At 53.4% G+C, this 18,348-nt stretch overlaps 1 protein-coding gene across 1 annotated transcript in view; it reads left to right on the forward strand.

The window, feature by feature from the left end:
• The window catches only part of GLIS1 (GLIS family zinc finger 1), a 226,285-nt gene that overhangs the window by 132,048 nt on the left and 75,889 nt on the right, over nt 1-18,348 (forward strand). Inside the window, exons 3-4 of the mRNA XM_059062998.2 lie at nt 5,090-5,267; nt 9,543-10,425. Coding sequence (XP_058918981.1) covers nt 5,090-5,267; nt 9,543-10,425 — 1,061 coding nt within the window. The remainder of the gene's footprint in view (nt 1-5,089; nt 5,268-9,542; nt 10,426-18,348) is intronic.

The raw sequence follows: 18,348 nt of genomic DNA on the forward strand, positions 1-18,348 counted from the left end.
ACCACATGTCAGATGCTGGGTTAGGTGCACCCTAATAGGCAGCTATTTGCAGGGGCTGCTATGTGCAGAGGTGGGGAAGCTTGGGGGAGGGCAGGAGAGACCAAGGAACATTCTAGAAGGAGATGCACTTCTGCTGAGCTCTGAGGGCCCAGAGAGATTTGGGAGGTGTCAGGCACCCTGATTGGAGGGCTGGGGTGTATACAGCTCAGCAGCAAAGCACTGTGGGAGTGGGAGGTAATGCCCAGGTAGGGGGTGAGCCCAGGCTGTGGGGACCCCTGAGCCAGGCTGATAGCACCTCCATTTATCAGATGCCACCAGAGGCTGGCCCTGCAGTCAGAGTCGACAGTGGTTTTCATGTCGTCAACACCCATAAAATGTTCCTCGTTTTACAGATGCAGGAAAGTCTCTCTAACCGCAAAGCCCACCTCTAACTGCTGCACTAGGTTGGGGTCAGCATGTTACAGCCCAAGAGCCAGTGAGCTCTTTTTCTCAATAAAGTTTCATTAGAACACATCCCAATCTTCTGTTTACATGCTGTCTATGGCTGCCTTTCATGGTACAACAATAGAGCTAAGTAGTTGTGGCAGAGAATGTATGGCCTGCAAAGCTTAAAATATGTGCTATCTTGCCTGTTACACAGAAAGTTTGCTCTCTGAGCCCTACACTTGCCATGTGAGCTTGGGTAAATTGCTTGCCCCCTCTGAGCCTGTCTGGCCAACTTCTGATGGTTGTAGCAAAGCTCATAGGTGATGGCTATGAAATGTTTTGTGGACTGTAAAGTGCAGTACCCTGTCACCAGCCTGGCACCTGGCAAGCACTTAAAGTCTGCTTGTCCATGAATGAGGAGCAGTCATCATGTAGGCCTTCCTAGACCCAGCCAATGGCTGCTTCTGGGACAGCAAGGAGGTGGCATCTGGGCCTGAGATGCTGAATGCATCATTGTGCCTCTCATGCAGACTTGGCAGTTTTCAGTGTAAATTAAAATTCCTGTGGGGAGTCACCTTATATGTGGTACCACTTTATAGCCAAGTCATTACGGTAATTTGCAAAGCTCTGTGGTGTGTAACTGGAGCCATTTGCTTTGGATTTGCTGGCTGTGACCTCATTCAGGCTGCCCAGTTCTGCATTTGGTGACCCCTGAGACTTGGGGGCTTGTCCTTCTGAGCCTGGCCTCAGGGTCATCCAGACTTGACCTTCTTGGGGATAGAATACTTCTCATACAGGGCCCTGCCTCCCAGCCCCATCCTGAATTCAAGGATACATAGAAGAAGTAATTATCATTATGATCATCATAACTTTTCGAGTGCTTGCTGTGAGATAGGCACCATGCCAAATGCATTGTTTGTAATTTCACTTAATTGTCACCACAACCTTCTGAGGTAGGTGTTAGCACCATTTAACGAATGAGAAAACTGAGGCTTGAAGAGGAAACTAAACCAAACTCTTACCTAGCCCTGGGGGTGCCAGTCGAGGTTCTGCTATGGATTTGCTGTGTGATTAAAGCAGAGTCTTTCCCTCTCTGAGCCTCAGTTTCTTCGTCTATTAATGAAATAGTCACTCAGTCCCAGCCCTGACATTCTAGGTTTTCTCATCAATCTGTAAAAATGAACAGAGGACCTTCTCACCCTCCAAGCCTCCAAAGAAGCTTGATGTATGTGGGGAGAGTCAGGTCCAGGGTCTGCTCTTGGCCCCCTGTGGCACAGAGGGAGGCATGGTGGCTGGGTGCCAGTCCCTTTTCAGGGCACCCCCAGCCTGGGCAGCGGGTCTGACATGCCCCTCTCATTCCCCTGCCTTCCCAGAGAAAGACTCCATCCCTGCTCCCTGGAGATAGAGAGTAAGCCAGGGTGGGTCCTGTGATGGCCCTTGGGGACAGAGAGGCAAGATGTCAATGGGCAGGAAGGCAGTGGGAGGGCCCAGGGTTGAAGAGTGGCTGTAGCCACATCTTTCCAGTGGTGACAGCACCGCTGGGACAAAGCCTCTGGTTTAATTTCCAGGCTTTGAGAAAGCAGGTGGCCTAGAGCAGAGTCCAGCACGGGTTTGGGGAGACCTGGGTTTGGACTCAGCTATGCCAGCAATTGCCATGTGACCTTGGGTGGCCACTTGCCAGCTCTGGTGCTCATGTCCTTCCCTCTGTGAGGCGGGGAGGGCAATGCTTTCGTCAGAGTGCTGTGAGAGTCACATAAGACAAGGGCTTGAATGGGCTTGGATCCCCGAGCAGTGCCAAACTGTGACCTGAGGGGCTCCTTCCTCCCTCCTTCCCAAAGCTGTGTGTTTATTTATTGTAGGAAAACTTCTTACTGTATCCAGTGGAAAAGAAGCCAATAGTTCCCAATTGTTTGTCTGGTAATGACTGTTTCTTCCCCCAGAGGTGATGGGTTTGCATCCCAACTGAGCCCCCTTACTCCCTGTGTGACCTTGGGTAACCCACTAAATTTCTCTGAGTCTTCATATGCTCATCTGAGACGGAGTGGTCTTACCGCCTGGCAGAGTTGTTGCAAAGATTGAAGTTTAGCGGTCATTGTAACGGTTGCACTTTGACTTCCCCAAAGGCTCCCCAACATGATCTTATTGGAATCAAAGGTAGGGATGCTTGTGTGGGGGTCCCCAGTCGTTCTTCAGTTGGCTGAGAGGCAGCAGGACAGGACTTGAGCTTTGAAATGTGAGAGATCTGGGTTTGAATTGTGGCCCTGTGTCTTACAGACCCCAGAGCCTGGTGGAAGGCACCTAATCTCTCCAAACTTCAACTTTTCTCATCTGGAAAGTGGCTGTAATGAGCCCACCTCACAGGGACGGACACTTAAGAGAATCAAATGTTCCTGTTGATCAAATAGGAAGGGCTGATGAATAGGGCTTGATACATGCTGGGCTCCCTGGCACCTTTCTGGGGCCCCACCTTCCATCTCTCTGTACATTCTCCTGTGGGAAGGAGGGGTAGGTAACCCAGAGGTCCCCAACGGGCCTTGTGGGTCCTTGAAAGAAGCTTGGAACCACGTCCCTGACCCAAAGACGCTGGAAGAAAGACCCTGGCAGAACAGCCCTGTGTGGTGATGAAGCTCTCTTTGCTCCAAATGCTATTAACGGTCATAAAATCATCCACAGTTTTCTCAGGCCCAGTCCCAGGGTTTGCCTCAATGGGACAATAAAATCACAAGCAGAAACAATTTGGAAAAGGCAGAGACCGCCTTGCAGAGGAGGAGTTAAATGAACGGCAGCCGGCTCTCATTAACTCAGGCCATTCACATTTGTTACCAGGGATTTCTTTTTAATTAAAAAACAACCAAGTTATTAAAAAATAAGCTTGTGAGGGGCTGGCCAAGCAGCAGCCAAAGCCAGCAGGAGTGAGCGTTCCTCACAGCAGGACATTGGCCCAGTGCTTGGCCTGGGAAGGTGACCAGAGGTCCACTTCTGAGGAAATACTTGTCTGGAGACTTGTCACCTGCCCTGGGACCTTGGGAGCATGGCATTCTCATCTGAAAACTGTAAAGTTCTCGTCAGGTGAATGCCTAGTGCGTGTTCGGAGCTTTGGGCACGTGGCGAGTAAGCACTGAGGGTCTGGCCTTCTGTGAAAGGGGCTGCCTGGGGGTGGGGTAAAGCTAGAATTAGGGTTGGGGGAGCTGGATCCTTGAGGATGAGGTTGGACTTCTATCTTCCTAAGAGGCCACTTTTTATTACATAGTGATTAAGACATGGGTTTGGGTCTGATGGACCTGAGCCAGAGATCCAGCCCAGACTCTCATTAGCTGTGTGATCTTGGGTGAGTAGTTTAGCCTTCCTGAGCCTCTGCTCTCTCCTCTGTACAATGGGCATAATACTGATCTCTCCCTACAAGGGCTGCAGGAGCCCCCAGTGAGGCAGTGGAGTCAGGGCCTGCACATCCTGCTTAGCTTCAGGGCTGATCGTGTGCTGATGTCAGCTCTTTTCTCATCTTAATGATTTATCTCGCTCAGTGTTGACAGTCCCTGGACAATCCTTGGGCCTGTTAATAATGTTTTATTGCATCTGTCAGACACTTTATACTTTTCAAAGTGCTCTTTGACAATACGAGCACTTTCCACTCCAGGTGCACCACCTACTAGGCACCCGTGCTCGGCTAGGGCTCTGCACCTCAGCTCTCAACACCTCACAGCATCTCTGGAGAACTGGTGTGGCTGTCCCCATTTGACACAGGGGGACTCAGCCTCCGGAAGGGACCTGTCCGAGTCACAGACTTGGTTGGGGGCAGTAGGGGCTCACACTGGGCTCATCGGGCCCCAAAGCCCTTTCCTCTTTAGCGTAACCCTGCCAAGTGACTGGGCAGACAGCCCAAGAAGACAGTCTTCAGATTAACCCTCCTCATACTATAGATGAGAAAAAGGAGGCCCAGAGAGGGCAAAGTGGCTTATAACAGCCATGTCTAACATTTTTGTTATACTTTATATAATTTTTAAGGGCTTTCAAGAGCTTTATGTAGATTTCAAGGCTAATTGAGGCACATCTGCCTCAGTTTGTCTTCCTAAAAATCCCAGGAGTGGGGCACGGCAGGGCATAAGATAGTTAGACTGTCAAAGAACCATGGAGCATACAGAGGCGTGAATAACTGTATACTGTGCTTCTATGGGGTAATGCAGTTTGGAAAACAATGTGGATTCAGCTTCGGTGATAAGAAGAACACATGCTGTTTAGTGAGCACCTCCTCCTTGACCTACAGAGGTTAGTGATGCTCACCCGGCCTGCTGGGAAGCCAGCCCCAGCCATGGCCTTGCAAATGAACGCCAGGATCATAGATTGTAAGCTCCAAGAGGCAGGAGTGTGTGTCTAGCTCACCGTGTTTCCTGCACCCGGATAGTGTCTGGTACGTTGTAAGTGCTCTGTGTTTGTGTCAAGATCAATTACCCACTGGAGCTCAGCATCTGCATCTGAGAACTGGGGATCTTATTATTGATCCTGCTGGTGATTATGGGAATTAATAGGTGTCCCCAGTGCCTGGAATGCAGCAAGGGTTCAGTTAGTGTTTCTCAAGGGCACTCTGTCCCACCCGGTACCCCCGTGACTGCCCTCTGCAGGCCATCCCCACTCACTTTGTCTCCTTTTCCTGTCTCTCTTTGCATAGTGAACGGGAGCTACGGCCACTGCACTCTGGGCTCGGAGAAGAGTCTACTGGACCTGGACCTTGCTGAAGGCCCTGGCCCACCCTGCCGCCAGGGCCTGTTTCTCCCTGCAGGAAGCCCACCACCCCGGGGCCACCCCTCAGCCTGTGAGAGGCTGCTGCATTTCCCCCACCCCAGCAGGTATGTGCTCCGACCCCACGCATCAGCTGCCTTCTGTGGACGGTAGCTGGAAGCCACAGACCTAGGGCCTTCAGTCCTCACCTGGTCTGCCTGGCTTGTGGGACACACAGGGAAACTGAGGCACAGGAGGACCAGAGACCAGCCGGAGCCCAGTAGCACATGGATGGCCGCCTGGTCTAGGCTCTGGACCTCAGCATTGCAAGGCCCCATGAGAGACAGGAGTGGCTTTATTGAGGTGTGTTTCCCTGTTGCAGAAGCTGAGCTGACTTTACAGAGAATCAGTCATTTGAGAAGAAGAAAAAGATTCAGAGGATGGGGCGAGAGGTTGGGGAGGGAAGACCCAGCTCAGGGTTCACGCATGCTGTAGTGATGAACTCTGGACTGCTCCGAGAGCCGAGAGGGGTTCCTCCACCCAGGCGTCTCCTGCCCCAGGAAGCCATCACCCCATAGAACTCTGCCAGGTAACCATCATTCAGTGCTGGCGCATTACAAGTGATGTTCGCCTCTGGACAGATGTTCTGCCAGATTGCATATGGGGCTGAACTCTGTCTCCTGCGGCTTCTCCCAGGATCCAAGTCATGCCTCTGTGCCCTCTGGTCTGCGGACAGGCAGAGGCCAACCACAGACAGGCCTCTGCACCCACCTGCTCAGCCCTAGGGCCCTGAGCCAGTGCCTGGAGCTGCTGGCCTGGGGCCTGTCTCACAGATCACAGAGTCTAAAAACTGGCCCAGTTGCCTGTTTGCAATTGGTTCCTTCACCAGTCATTTATCGGGGGTGGGTGCCTTGGTGAAGGAAGCAGAGATCTCCCTGACAGAGTTTACTTTCCAGTGGGAGCTCCATGGTGGGAGATATTACTAATTAGCAGGATGCTTATTCTTCCCACATGGAACCATTTTTCTTTGAGAATGTAAATTCTCTGTGGCTTTCTTTGGTATTAGTGAGACTTCTGATTTACAGAAGTGTGTTAGTCTACTTGGGCTGCCTCAGGTTGGGTGGCTTAAACAACAGACATGTATTTCCTCACAGTTAGGGAAGTTAGAAGTCCAAGATCAAGGTGTCTGCAGGTTTGGTTTCTCCTGAGATCTCTCTCCCTGGCTTGCAGATGGCCACCTTCTCACTTGCTCTGTCCTCACACGGTCTTTTCTCGGTGTGCACACCCCTGGTGTCTTTTCTTCTTACAAGGACTCCAGTCTGGTTGGATCAGGGCCTACCCTATGACCTCATTTAACCTTAATTACCTCCCTGAAGGCCCTACCTCCAAATCCAGTCACAAAGGGGTTTAGGACTTCATCCTGTGAATTTTAGTGGGACACAAGTACATGATGAGGAGTTAAGCAAGCATCTTTTAGACTTGGAGCTGTGCATTGTTTGGTGACAGTCAAATGCATTTATCTGCTTGATTGTTCACTGAGGCCCCCCTGGCAGCATCCAGTTTCTCTAGTGAAATTCTTTCTATCTCATGGCAGAAGCTACACTAACCTAGTGAAAGCTAAGGAAGTGGATTTTTGTTTTCTTTTCTCTTTTGGTAGAGACGATCAGAAACATCATTTGTCATTTTGAATGTCATTTGACAGGGCACAGGAGAGTCTGTACCCAGAACCCTATGCCAGCATCAGTCTGAGTTGCTGCCACCTCTGCTGCTGATCTGGCTCTCCCAAACTCCCTCATTTTCCTAAAGAAAAAGAGGGGCCCAGCCTCTCTCCCATATCCAGTTGGATCCTGTGCCTTCTCCCTCCCGCCAGATTGCCTTGTGTTTGGGGTCTCTCCGTTTATGCGGCTCCCTCTGATTCAAACAGATCCAGGTTCACATTCCCGCTCTATCACTGCCTGCCTCTGAGGGCTTGGGCAAGTTGCTTCCATTTTCAAAAGTGTCAAACAGATAGTAGTCTCTCCCTTGAAGAACTTGGCCATGCCTTCAGCTACCATGCACCGTTACACTGTTAGGATTCATGAGGCGGCCCCTAGGAAAGCGCCTGGAGTTGTCCACTTTTTCTAGGGACCACACTCACAATTTCTAGAGATGTGATGGGATTTGCCTGGGGTGTACAGGGCTCAGCGGCAGAGCAGGGCCAGAACCACTGCCCGGCCTCACAGGGACACTGAGGGCAAGGGGAGGGGCTGCCTTAGCTGGCATTCGGAGCCAGGAAACCCTAAGGCCTGAGCTGCCCCCTCCCTGCCTGATGCCATTAGAGGTTTTGCTGTTGATTATTCGGGTAACTTCAGTCACAGAACACCACAGCTGTTCTCTTCTGGTGTCAGTTGCTTTAAGCTGGCACTGTTTTTAAAGCAGTTGCTTCAAACAGATGCTTACCTGGCTGCCCTTCCCCATCCATGCCCACCTCTGCCAGGCCCAGGATCATGACCACGCAAGGAACAGCTGTGCACTTACTTTTTTTTAAGCTCCGCAAAGTCACAGCTTCAAATCCGATCTTTAAGCCACTCGGAGCTTTCTGCTGGCAGTGGTGGGCCCAGGATCCCCAGCCCTGGAGATGGGGGGGTATGTGTTTGCTCCTTCTGATTCCACCTGGTGACCATGCTCTCTGGACAGCAGAGTTCCTGGGAGGGAAGAGAGGTCTCTGGTGAGGGAGGCAGAGAATTGTTCAAGTGTAGTTGAGAACCAAACAGAAGAAGACCCCCTCCCCCAACCTCCTATCCGGGGAGCACTTCAGGTTAGGTCTACACAGGAGAACTCTACACCCGGGAGGGAGAAGGGGAGCCTGGGTTCTGGTCCCAGCCCTGCTGCTGGTTTGCTGCTTGTGACTGCAGTGAGCCCTGTGCCCTCTTGGTAGCAATGGGGTTGGAGCCGGTGCTCTTGGAGGGCTCCGGGCTCTGGCTTTCCTTCTCCCCTGTCCTGTCCCCTCCCTTCCACCTCAGGGCTGGAGCGGAGGGTGCCACAGCTGCAGGGAGCCCGAGAGGGAGGGGCTGGGGCTACCGGGCCACGCTGGGAAGCAGAGGGACAGGTGATGGAGTCACAACCCCTGGCTGTGGCTGCCAAGAGCCCCAGGACGGCAGTGTTAATGATGGCAGTGCTGATCGCACCATTCACCCTGCTGTCCTAGTCCCAGAGGGCTGTCACAGCATCTGTTTCCTCCCTTGATCCTGGCAGCCTCCCTCTGAGGTAGGGAGGGTTAGTCCTTATTTCACAGGTGAGAAGACTGAGTCTCGGATGGGGACAGGTGTGAGGGCACGTGGGATATCCTAGTCAGACTTTGGGCACATAAGCAGGCCTCCTGTTCTGCCCAGCCAGCTCCTGGGGCTTCTCGGACCCTGAGCCCAGTGTCACCTTGCTGGTCTCTCCCCTTCTCAGGGTCCTCTGATGACCGGCAGACCCCGATATCTCTTCCTGCACTTATTTGTCCCACATTTGGGAGAGGCCCCCTCTAGGAATGCATGTACCACACGTGTGATGATGATAGCATCTTGTCCAGCTGGGTCCTGCCCATCACCCTCCTTACCCTCAGGAGAACCATTCGACGCTGGGCTACAGGGAGAGGCCCAGACCACGTGGCTAAGTAAGGTTCGCTGAGCTGCGAGTGGCTAAGACCTGAGGGTTAAGAGATGTTAACCCAGGTCTCTTGCTGCCCCACCTGGCCTGCCTGCCTACAGCTTCATTTTGTACATTCACGACCTTGAAATTCTGGACATTCCCCCCGAGAAACTTTTCCTCAGTTTTTCCTAGGATGACTCCTCACTGTGATTGTGATTCAAACCCCACCCGCTGATATTCACAATGGAAAGAACAGATTGCTTGGGGCAAAACATCACATTTTTAGGAATTAAGAAAGATTACAAGAATTAAGAGAGATTTAAGGGACAAGTAAGCAGAATTTAAAACAAACTGGACCTGGTGTCCCTCAAAGAGCCATCCTCAGCCTTCTTCCTCCAGAAGTCACTAGAAGGTCACGGGGAGGGGGACAGGGCAGACCCAGGGAGGCCTCAGTGACAGGACGGATAGCACTTGGGCTGGAGAGGGTGGGCTGGAGTTAATAAAAGGATGAAATGCGCTCCTTTCTGGCATCCTCCTCGGCACATTCACGTTTTCAGACCTCCTGCCTCTCTTGCACCTCTGCCCAGCCCCCTCCTCTTCCTCTCTCTCCCCTTCTTCCTCCACATTCTTCCCTGCTGACCGGGCAACCAGTCCTGACAGCCCTCAGCCTCCCTCTCTTGCTCTGGGCTTCTCCGCCCCTCGGTCCTCAGGCTCCCCACTGTCCCCTGTCCGGACCTCCCCACTGTGGAGTGCCCACCCTCTGATGACCCCTGTGTACTGTCTTCCAGGTCGCCCAGGCCCCAGGCCACCTATGTGAACGGAGGCCTCCCGGCCACACAGCACATCAAGCAGGAGTCCCTGCCTGACTACCGGGCCATGACAGAAGCTCGCGCACCCCTGTCTGCCCACTGCCGGGCCCCGCCAGCCACGGGCCTGCACACAGACCTGGACCTCTCAGGCCGAGGCCTCGCCAACCCCGCACCTTCCTGCTACCTTCTGGGCACTGAACCCAGCTCTGGCCTGGGCCCCCCACCTGAGGCCCACCTGCCCGAGGATGGCCTGAAGCGCTGCTGCCTCTTGGGCCTGCCCCCTGCATCCTCAGCCTCCGCCTCACCCTGCGCCTCCTCCGACATCACCTCCATCATCCGCTCCTCCCAGACAGCTCTGGTCACCTGTGTAAATGGACTCCGGAGCCCCCCTCTGCCAGGAGACCCGGGGGGCCCTCCCAAGAGGGCCCGGCCCAGCCCTGCATCCACGGAGAGCCACGAGGGCAGTTTGCAACTTGAAGCCTGCCGGAAGGCCGGCTTCCTGAAGCAGGAGCCCGCGGATGAGTTCTCAGAGCTCTTCGGGCCTCACCAGCAGGGCCTGCCGCCCCCCTACCCCCTGTCTCAGCTGCCGCCCGGCCCGGGCCTTGGAGGCCTGGGGCTGGGCCTTGCGGGCAGGGGCGTGGCTGGGCGGCAGGCCTGCCGTTGGGTGGACTGCTGTGCAGCCTACGAGCAGCAGGAGGAGCTGGTGCGGCACATTGAGAAGAGCCACATTGACCAGCGCAAGGGCGAGGACTTCACCTGCTTCTGGGCAGGGTGCGTGCGCCGCTACAAGCCCTTCAATGCCCGCTACAAGCTGCTCATCCACATGAGGGTGCACTCGGGCGAGAAGCCCAACAAGTGCATGGTGAGTTCCCACAGCCGCCGGGCTGTGCCCCCGCCGCCCCCAGCAAAGCAGCACCCACCTCACTGCCCTGGGAGAGCCCTGCCTAGGCTCCTCACCCTGGGGGCTGGCTGGGATGCGGCCACTGGTCACAGTGGTCAGTGCCCTGTCACTGGGAGCCTTGGCGGAGGGCCAGGTACCCCATCCTCCACCCTCCATGGCCTGGTGTCACACACACTCGTTCAGGTGGTGACACACGTGCTCTGAGGTCAAAGCGGCTCGGCCAGCCTTCTCTCTGACATACAAATGCTCAGTGTCACACCTGCCGATGGCCAGGTGAGTCATGGAGAGTACTCTCTCCCCTAGCACTGGCTCTTCACCCGGAGTCCTTCCCAGGGAGGCTCTGGGGCCTCCTGGAGCAGCCACAGGCTTGATTTCCTCCAGAGAGCACCGGGTCCACACAGGCATTCGGCTTGAGAGCTGTGGGTACCCAGGGCAAGCTTTGGGGTAAGGCCAAGGGTTAGCAGATAAGGCCCTGGATAGCACCTACAGTGTTCTGGCTGAGGTTGAAACTAAGCTTTCCAGGGAGACAGACAGACACACACACACACACACAAAATATAGGTACCCAGGCCTCCAGCCCTTCTAAGTGGTCATTTGCATGTTCTCCTCTCACTGTGGTGGAAATCCATATCAGAGGTTAGAAACTTATTAGTCTTAGTCCCTGATATCCTTAGCCAAGCCACTGTGCCTACCCACAGGGCCCAGCCAGCCCACCAGGACAGGCGCCTGCCTGGGATTGGAAGGGCTGATGGAGCCACCAAGGCCCAGCTCCGTCTTCCCAGCTGCTGGGGCTTGGGTAAGGCAGAGGAAGGAAGCAGTGTATCTGGTCTTCAGGGCCAGTGTTGCAGCCAAAGTTGAGTTCTTCCAACACTTGTGTGCTGTCACTGGGCCCTGCCTCATGGAGAACTCAGCCTGGGAAGGGGTGCAGCTCGGGGAGAGGTGCACCTCTGTCCCTGCTCAAAATGCAGGGCAGCATTTGCAGGACCAGGGAGGGGCAACCAGCAGCATAAACTCCATCCTCCTGGGACCAGCTGTTTGCCCTCGGAGCACATCTGCTTGTGGAGCTGTGAGCTGGGTACCCTCTGGACAAGCTTATTCAGCTTTGAGGAGGCTGGGTCTTGAAGGTGAGAAGGAATTCACTCTGCAGACAAGTGAGGGTGAGGGTTGGCATGCTGGGGTCATGGGGAGAGGCTGGAGTGGACAGGCTGAGAAGCTGACTGTATCGTGTGTCTTTGGGCCGAGAATGTGCTGGAGGCAGAACTGGTGGCTGGGCCGGTTCCTGGCGATGCCCTCGTTCCTTTGGGGTGTTGTGACACGTGCCTTGTGGGAGGGCACGCCCCTGCCTGGAAGGAGATGCCCAGCGGACATCTCAGGGTAAGGGTCCTGGACCGTGGACAGTCCTGTCTCTCTCTGAGATCCTGCAGTTGACAGCTGCCGGGCTACAGTTCTCCTTCATGTCTTCTCTCCTGGGGTGATCCCAGTGGTGTATGCAGGGTCCTCAAAGAGGCTGCCTGGCCTGAACCCTGGTGTGGCGTGGTCAGTGGCCTTCTCGCACTCAGGCTCCCGTGTAGAATCGCAGCATCCAGGAGTTTCTGTTTTAGACATGAGGGACCTTGGAGATGATCTAGTCCTTCCCTGTCCATTTTCCAGGTTGGGAAATTGATGCCCAGTGAGTGGGTCACAGAGGCTCAAATCACTCAGAGCAGTGTCAGGATCTCTCTGTAGGGTTTCTTCTCTGGGGCCAGCCTGCCAGAATCTCTTTTGGTTCAGCAGATTCCACAGAACACTGGCTTACACCTGGCTCTGGAGACAGACCTGGACCTGCCAAGATCTTTGCCTGAGGGCACTCACAGTCAGAGATGCGTGGGAGATGGGGGTGGAGATGAGTGACAGGGTCTGGGATGGAGTTTGCATCAGCCCAGGGAGGAGAGATCTAGAAGGGCTTCATACAGGAGGTGATGTTCAAGCCATGTCTGTACTTACCCAGGGTTGCGTTTAATCTTTACAAGAGTCCTGTAAAACCAAGGGTTTTTATAGATGAAGAAACAAACCCCACATTGGGGGTCAGTAGGGTCCAGCTGGCCTTCCACCTGCTGCTGTGAGAACACTTCATCTTGCCTCTTAGGGGGTTTAGGATTATGGTAATAACACCAACAAGCAGCTCCTGAGTGCTGACTGTGTGCGGGGGCTATTCTAAGCCCATGGTCCTCATACTCCATGTGGTCCTCACAACAACCCTATGGGGCAGATACTATTAATCCCCATTTTACAGATGAGGAAACTGAGGCTCAGAGAGACTGCATAATTTACCCCAGGCCACACAGCTAGTTAGAGACAAACCATAACAACAATAATAATAGAGGCTAATAATCATGATAGTAATAATAGTATTGATAACAACGATAAAAATAACTTGCCCAGGGTTACACGGCTAGTAACCATTGGAGTGGAAGTTGAACTCACATGTTGCTAAGCCGTGTTGCTCTTGTTTGTGTATATCTTCTCCTGTTAAACTGATTATTCTCTGGGGTCCAGGTACCAGCCCTGCCGGGTGCCATCCTCTGGAGATGGTAGCAGAGATCTCTGAGCTCCGCCCTGCCCGCAGTGGGAGTGCTCCCCCTTCCTGTGAGGCTGGTGCAGTAGGTAACCCAGGGGAAGGGGCGGACCCTAACCCACACCCCAGATAAATACAATCTCCCTTCCCTGTAAAATTATTAATTTCTCATGACAGGCCTCTGCTACCATGTGCTGTAATAGACAAAGGAATTTTGGACCCGGAGCCTCTGGAGAACAGGAAATAGATGAGACACTTTGATTGCAGAGTAAATGGCCCACTAAAATAGCAGTTAATCCTTTTATTATCTTTCCAGCAGCCGTTTCCACAGTTCTTTCATGAGGTAAGCCTTCCCCGCCCCGTCCAACTGTAACACTCCCATCCTCGCAGCTGGTTCACATTTAGCCTGCGGAGCCTCTGCTTCCGCACCGGGCGGGCCCAGAGGTGCCTGGAGGAGCCCAGCTCCCCTCTGCCCAGGCCGTTCATCCTCAGGCTCAGCCGGGGACCCAGGACTTGCCTCACTGGCCCCCAGGCTGCACCGCCTGCCCCCCACCCTGCCCTTCCATGCCGTCCAGAGGAAGCTCCCTAATCTCTTTGCAATATCCTGTTATGTTTCTTACGTTGTTGGAGTTGTCTTAGCCTTATTATATTTGGGGTTTCATCTGTGTTACGATAGCAAGATTACGTCCAACCTAAATACTGACGCGACGCCTCGAAGATGTTAACTTTGAAAAGATTACTTTCTTGCTTTCTTAGGTTGGCTCTCAGATGGTTGGAATTCTGATTGTCTGAGACTGCAGAAATTAGCAGACTCTGAGTTTGCATTTCTCCACATCGAGAAAAAGACAGGCAGAGGAGAAAGAGGAAAACTTCTTATAACCTTGGGTTTTATGAAATAATCATGACAACAAGCCCTGACTTTTGTGAAGAGCTTGACCAAAGCTGTGAGCGCAGCATGAAGGTGTAAAAGGCAGGTGAAAGCCCAAGTCTGGAGTCACACCGACCTCAGGCCCTGCCACTTACCATCTGTGTGACCTCAGGCAGGTGACTTAACCTTTCTGAACCATAGCATACTCAGTTGTAAAACAGGGTGATAATAGTAGCTACCTTTTAGGACTGTCGTTATTAGGATTAAAAGAGATGACATAGGGAACTGCTTAGTTAATTCTCATCTTCCCCAATCACACTCTTCACACTGATGGTCTTTGAAGATTCATACATTAGCCCTAGGGGTTAGGACAGGATCTTTGACAGCTATTTTACAAATGAGGAACCTGAGGCTCAAAAGAGCCAGTCAGGAGTAGAACCTGGACTTGAGGTCAGCTAACTGCTGCAGCCTCTGCTGTTGGTGAGGCGGGCAGAGATATCACATGTGCTGGTGGCCTTGTGGTCAGGTGTCTGCCAGCGATGCAGAGCCCCTGCTTGGTGCCAGACAGTGGCTGTTCGGTGTAAGAAGGGGGAGCCGGGGCAGAGGCACAGGGAGGAGGCTCTAGTCCCTGCCCTCCAAGTTCTGATGCACAGCTGGAGCCTTGAGGCTGGACTTAACATCCTGCCCGGGTTCCTCTGGCAGCTGCAGCCGCACTGACCATTGGTCCCCATCCCTTACCCTGCCCAGTCTGTCCTAGGTGCCACTGGACCTGGGACCAGGGATATACCTCAGAGAGAGACTTGACAGGGGGTCCGGGATAGCATCTTATGGGAAGTCCTGAGGGAGAAGAGACCTAATATATTCTGAGACAGTCTCTCTCCAGCCAGGAATTACCATGCCCATTTTACAGAAGAAGAAACTGACATTCAGAGACGCAATGGCCTGCTCTGTATCACCAGGCACAGCTGCCTGGACCATTCCACGGGCCACACTGCCCTCTACCACCCGCCTTTGCCCAGCTTCTCTATTCAGCAGAGTAGAGTCCTCTGTGCATCTCACATCACAGTGTGTGGGGTCCCAGGGCATCTGCTCCTTCCGGCCCCCATGTTCTGAGACCAGCCTAGTGGGTTGGGCACGTTCCCAGGCCAGCTGACACCCCTGACTCATCTCAATATCTCAGGCTCATCCCAGGGAATTATCCGGGAGTTCGAGATGTCTGAGCTGGTGGCTTTACCAGTCCATCCTCATCACGTAGGGAGAGGGCATGGGGGAAGACAGGCCCTGAGAGGATGGGGGTCCAGGATGGCACAGCAAATGGGGCAGCTTCAGTGGGCAGGGGGTTTCCTGAAGGGGCCGGTAACCAAAAGTTGGGGAAGTTAGACTGCGGGAAAGTGACCCTCAACTGAGGGAAGAATCCTCCCCTTGAGACACTTGCCTCACTGGAGGGGCAGCAGCCTCTCCTGTGTGCCAGGAGTCAGGGGTCCAGAGACAAAGGTGATGTGATGTGAGACTTCTAGCGATCTTATTGCTGGATGATGGAGGGAGGGAGGGAAGCCAGGAGCTGAGGATTTGAGCCTGGCTGCTTAAGCTTGTTTGAGTCAGTCAAGGGGGACAGGAGCGTTACCGAAGTACTCATTGGGTGTCTTTCAGTATTGAGGGCTTCCACACATGTGTGATCTCAGCACTCAGAACATTCCTGGAGACTGAAATTATCCCCATTTTACAGGTGGGGAAAGGGTAGTCCATTTCATGCCCAAGTTCAGGCCCCAAGTGCATCATGGGGTCAAATTTGAACCCAGGTCTCAGCCTGACTCCAAAGACTGTGTGCTAGCCATGACCCCGAGCCACCTCCCAGGCAGAGAATCACCAGTCTGCTTGCAAATGTCGAGAGAATATCCAGATCTGAAACTTATGCGGCAAGCTGACGCCAAGCGCCTCCTGTGTGCCAGGCCCTGGTGGGCTGTGGGGTCACAGAGGGAATCAAAGTCAGCCTGGCCCTGTGGAGCCCTGATGGAGCAGGGAAGCAGATAGACGTCTGCATTTAACTAATTTTCCCAAGCCAGCGCCCCATCATCTTGAGAGCCTGCAGGTCCCTGCCATGCTGACATGATGGGTCTTTTGTCCTATATGAGAGGAGAGAACACTCATGGGATGAAGAATAAGACATTTTACCATTTTAAAAATAAATAAGTCACCTGAAAACAGTCTCCCTTTCTGGAGGCTGGGGTTTCTGGTAAGATTAAAAGGCTGCAAAATTGAATATGGTTTTAAACCCCTTGCCCTGGAGGAGCCTCCTGTACATGAGCCCGTAGAGGCCAAGCTGTTCCAGCCAGGTCAAGCTCACCCACTTTGGAAACAGGGGCCTGAGCCTCATCTTGTTCTTGGGGTGGGGGGGCGGGAGGGTCTGGGTAGGAAAACCTTTTTGAGCAAAGGCAGCCATCTAGTTTGCATCCAGATATGCCCTCGTTAACAACCCTTACTGAAGTCCCTCCTCTGGGCCTTGGCTTTTGCTGATACCTCTGCCTGGAATGCCTTTCCCAACCCAGCAAACTCCTAACCATCCTGCACAACCCAGTCCAGTGTCCCCTCCTCGGCACCCCTTTTCTCCTTGTGTCCTGCTCTCCCAGCACATGTTGCCCTATTTATAACAGTGCTCCTGGTATGGCTGAGTGTCTTGGGGACCACATGTTCTTTGGCACCTGGCCTGGCCTTGGAGGCAGAGGAGTTAAGTCTGCTCCCTAGTACAGAGGCTCTGCCCTAGTGGCCATCTGCTCTCTCTGCTCCGACACTGTGTGAGGTTGCCCAGACACTGCCCTCCAGAGCAATTTCCCATAAGGTTACAAGAATGGAGGGACCTTAAAGATGGTCATATCCATCCCTAATCTGGTGCTTGAAGTTTTCCTGCAAGAAAGCCTTAATTTGAAACCTGGCTTTGCTACCTAGCAGCCTATGTTTGTGTGCAAGTAACTTGATTTCTGTAAGCCTCTGTTTTCTTACCTGTAAAGTGGAGGGAATAAAACTGTAGTGAGGCTTCGATGAGGTACTATACATGAGATGTTGCGTACTGCCTGGAACATAGTGGGTGCACAACAAATGGTCTGACTGCTCTGGGCAGTTTGCATTAGGAAAGGAGAAGAGGGAGGGTCTATAAAGCACAGGGGCCATGCAGTCATGAGCATCCTAAAGGAACAGAAAAGGCTGTTGTAAGTCCCAGCTCTGCCATGGATGTGACCTTGGATGGGTCACTTGGCTATGCTGAGCCTCAGTTTCCTGAACTGTGAAATGGGATTAATGCCTAGCCCTCTGTGTTCCTTGGGTGCTCAGCAGATGCTAATGCCCTTTCCCCTCTTGAAGCCAAGGTTCTAGCTCTACAGATCTTGGCTTACACTGGATGCTTTCCTATCTCCCCCAGTTTTTAAAAATCAAACTCAGGGACCTTCATAAGGAGAGGCTTTCTGGAAACTCCAGCTTTGCATTCACCTCAGAGCCCTGAGGGCCCCCTCTCATCACTGTACAGAGGGGGAAACTGAGGCCACAGATGGAAAAGGCTTGCCTGGGAAGGAGGAGAGGAAGGAGACAGGTGGAGCTGGAGACTTATCCCAGCTCTGCTGCTCACTGACTGTGCCACCTTGGACAAGTCACTTCACTCCTGAGCCTCCGTTAATGTATCTGTAAAATAGGGCTTCTGATGCTCATCCCAGAAGAGTCTCTGTGAGGGGTGGACACCTGTGGTCCACAAACTGCAGAGGGCTCTGCAGAGGGGATCAAGTTGAGTCCCCATCTCCCAGTCCAGGGCTCCTGCCCGTAACCTGGCCTCAGGGTACACAAGCACCCTCATAGGCGTGTCCCTCCCAGATGGGTTTCCCATCGGGCACAGAACCTTTTAGCCACATGCTCCCCAAATGCAGTGCTTGGCCTTTAGGCCTCTGTCTGCAGCTCTTCTAGCTTCCTCCTTCTCTGCTTCACAGTGCCCCCATACCTCCCCCCTCTCCCTTCCACCTCTATCCCCCATCCCTCCTACTCCCATTCACTTCCCCATCCCTACCTCATCTCCATCCTTGACTCCCCGCCCGCCATCTTATTTGAATTCTGAGCCAGAATTTGTTGAGCCAGGGTGGACCAATGGCTAAAGGTATAGGATAACTGTTGGGGTTCAAATCTCTGCTCTGGGGCTTCCCTGGTGGCGCAGTGGTTGAGAGTCCGCCTGCCGATGCAGGGGATGCGGGTTCGTGCCCTGGTCCGGGAAGATCCCACGTGCCGCGGAGCGGCTGGGCCCGTGAGCCATGGCCGCTGAGCCTGTGCGTCCGGAGCCTGTGCTCCGCAATGGGAGAGGCCACGGCAGTGAGAAGCCCGCGTACCACAAAAAAAAAAAAAAAAAAAAAAAAAATCTCTGCTCTGACCTTTAATCAGCCTTGAGACCTCAAACAAGTCACGTGACCTCTTTGAGCCTCAGTTTCCTGTC

The sequence above is a fragment of the Kogia breviceps genome, chromosome 1 (assembly GCF_026419965.1).
Source record: "Kogia breviceps isolate mKogBre1 chromosome 1, mKogBre1 haplotype 1, whole genome shotgun sequence".
Classification (NCBI taxonomy): Eukaryota; Metazoa; Chordata; class Mammalia; order Artiodactyla; family Physeteridae; genus Kogia; species Kogia breviceps.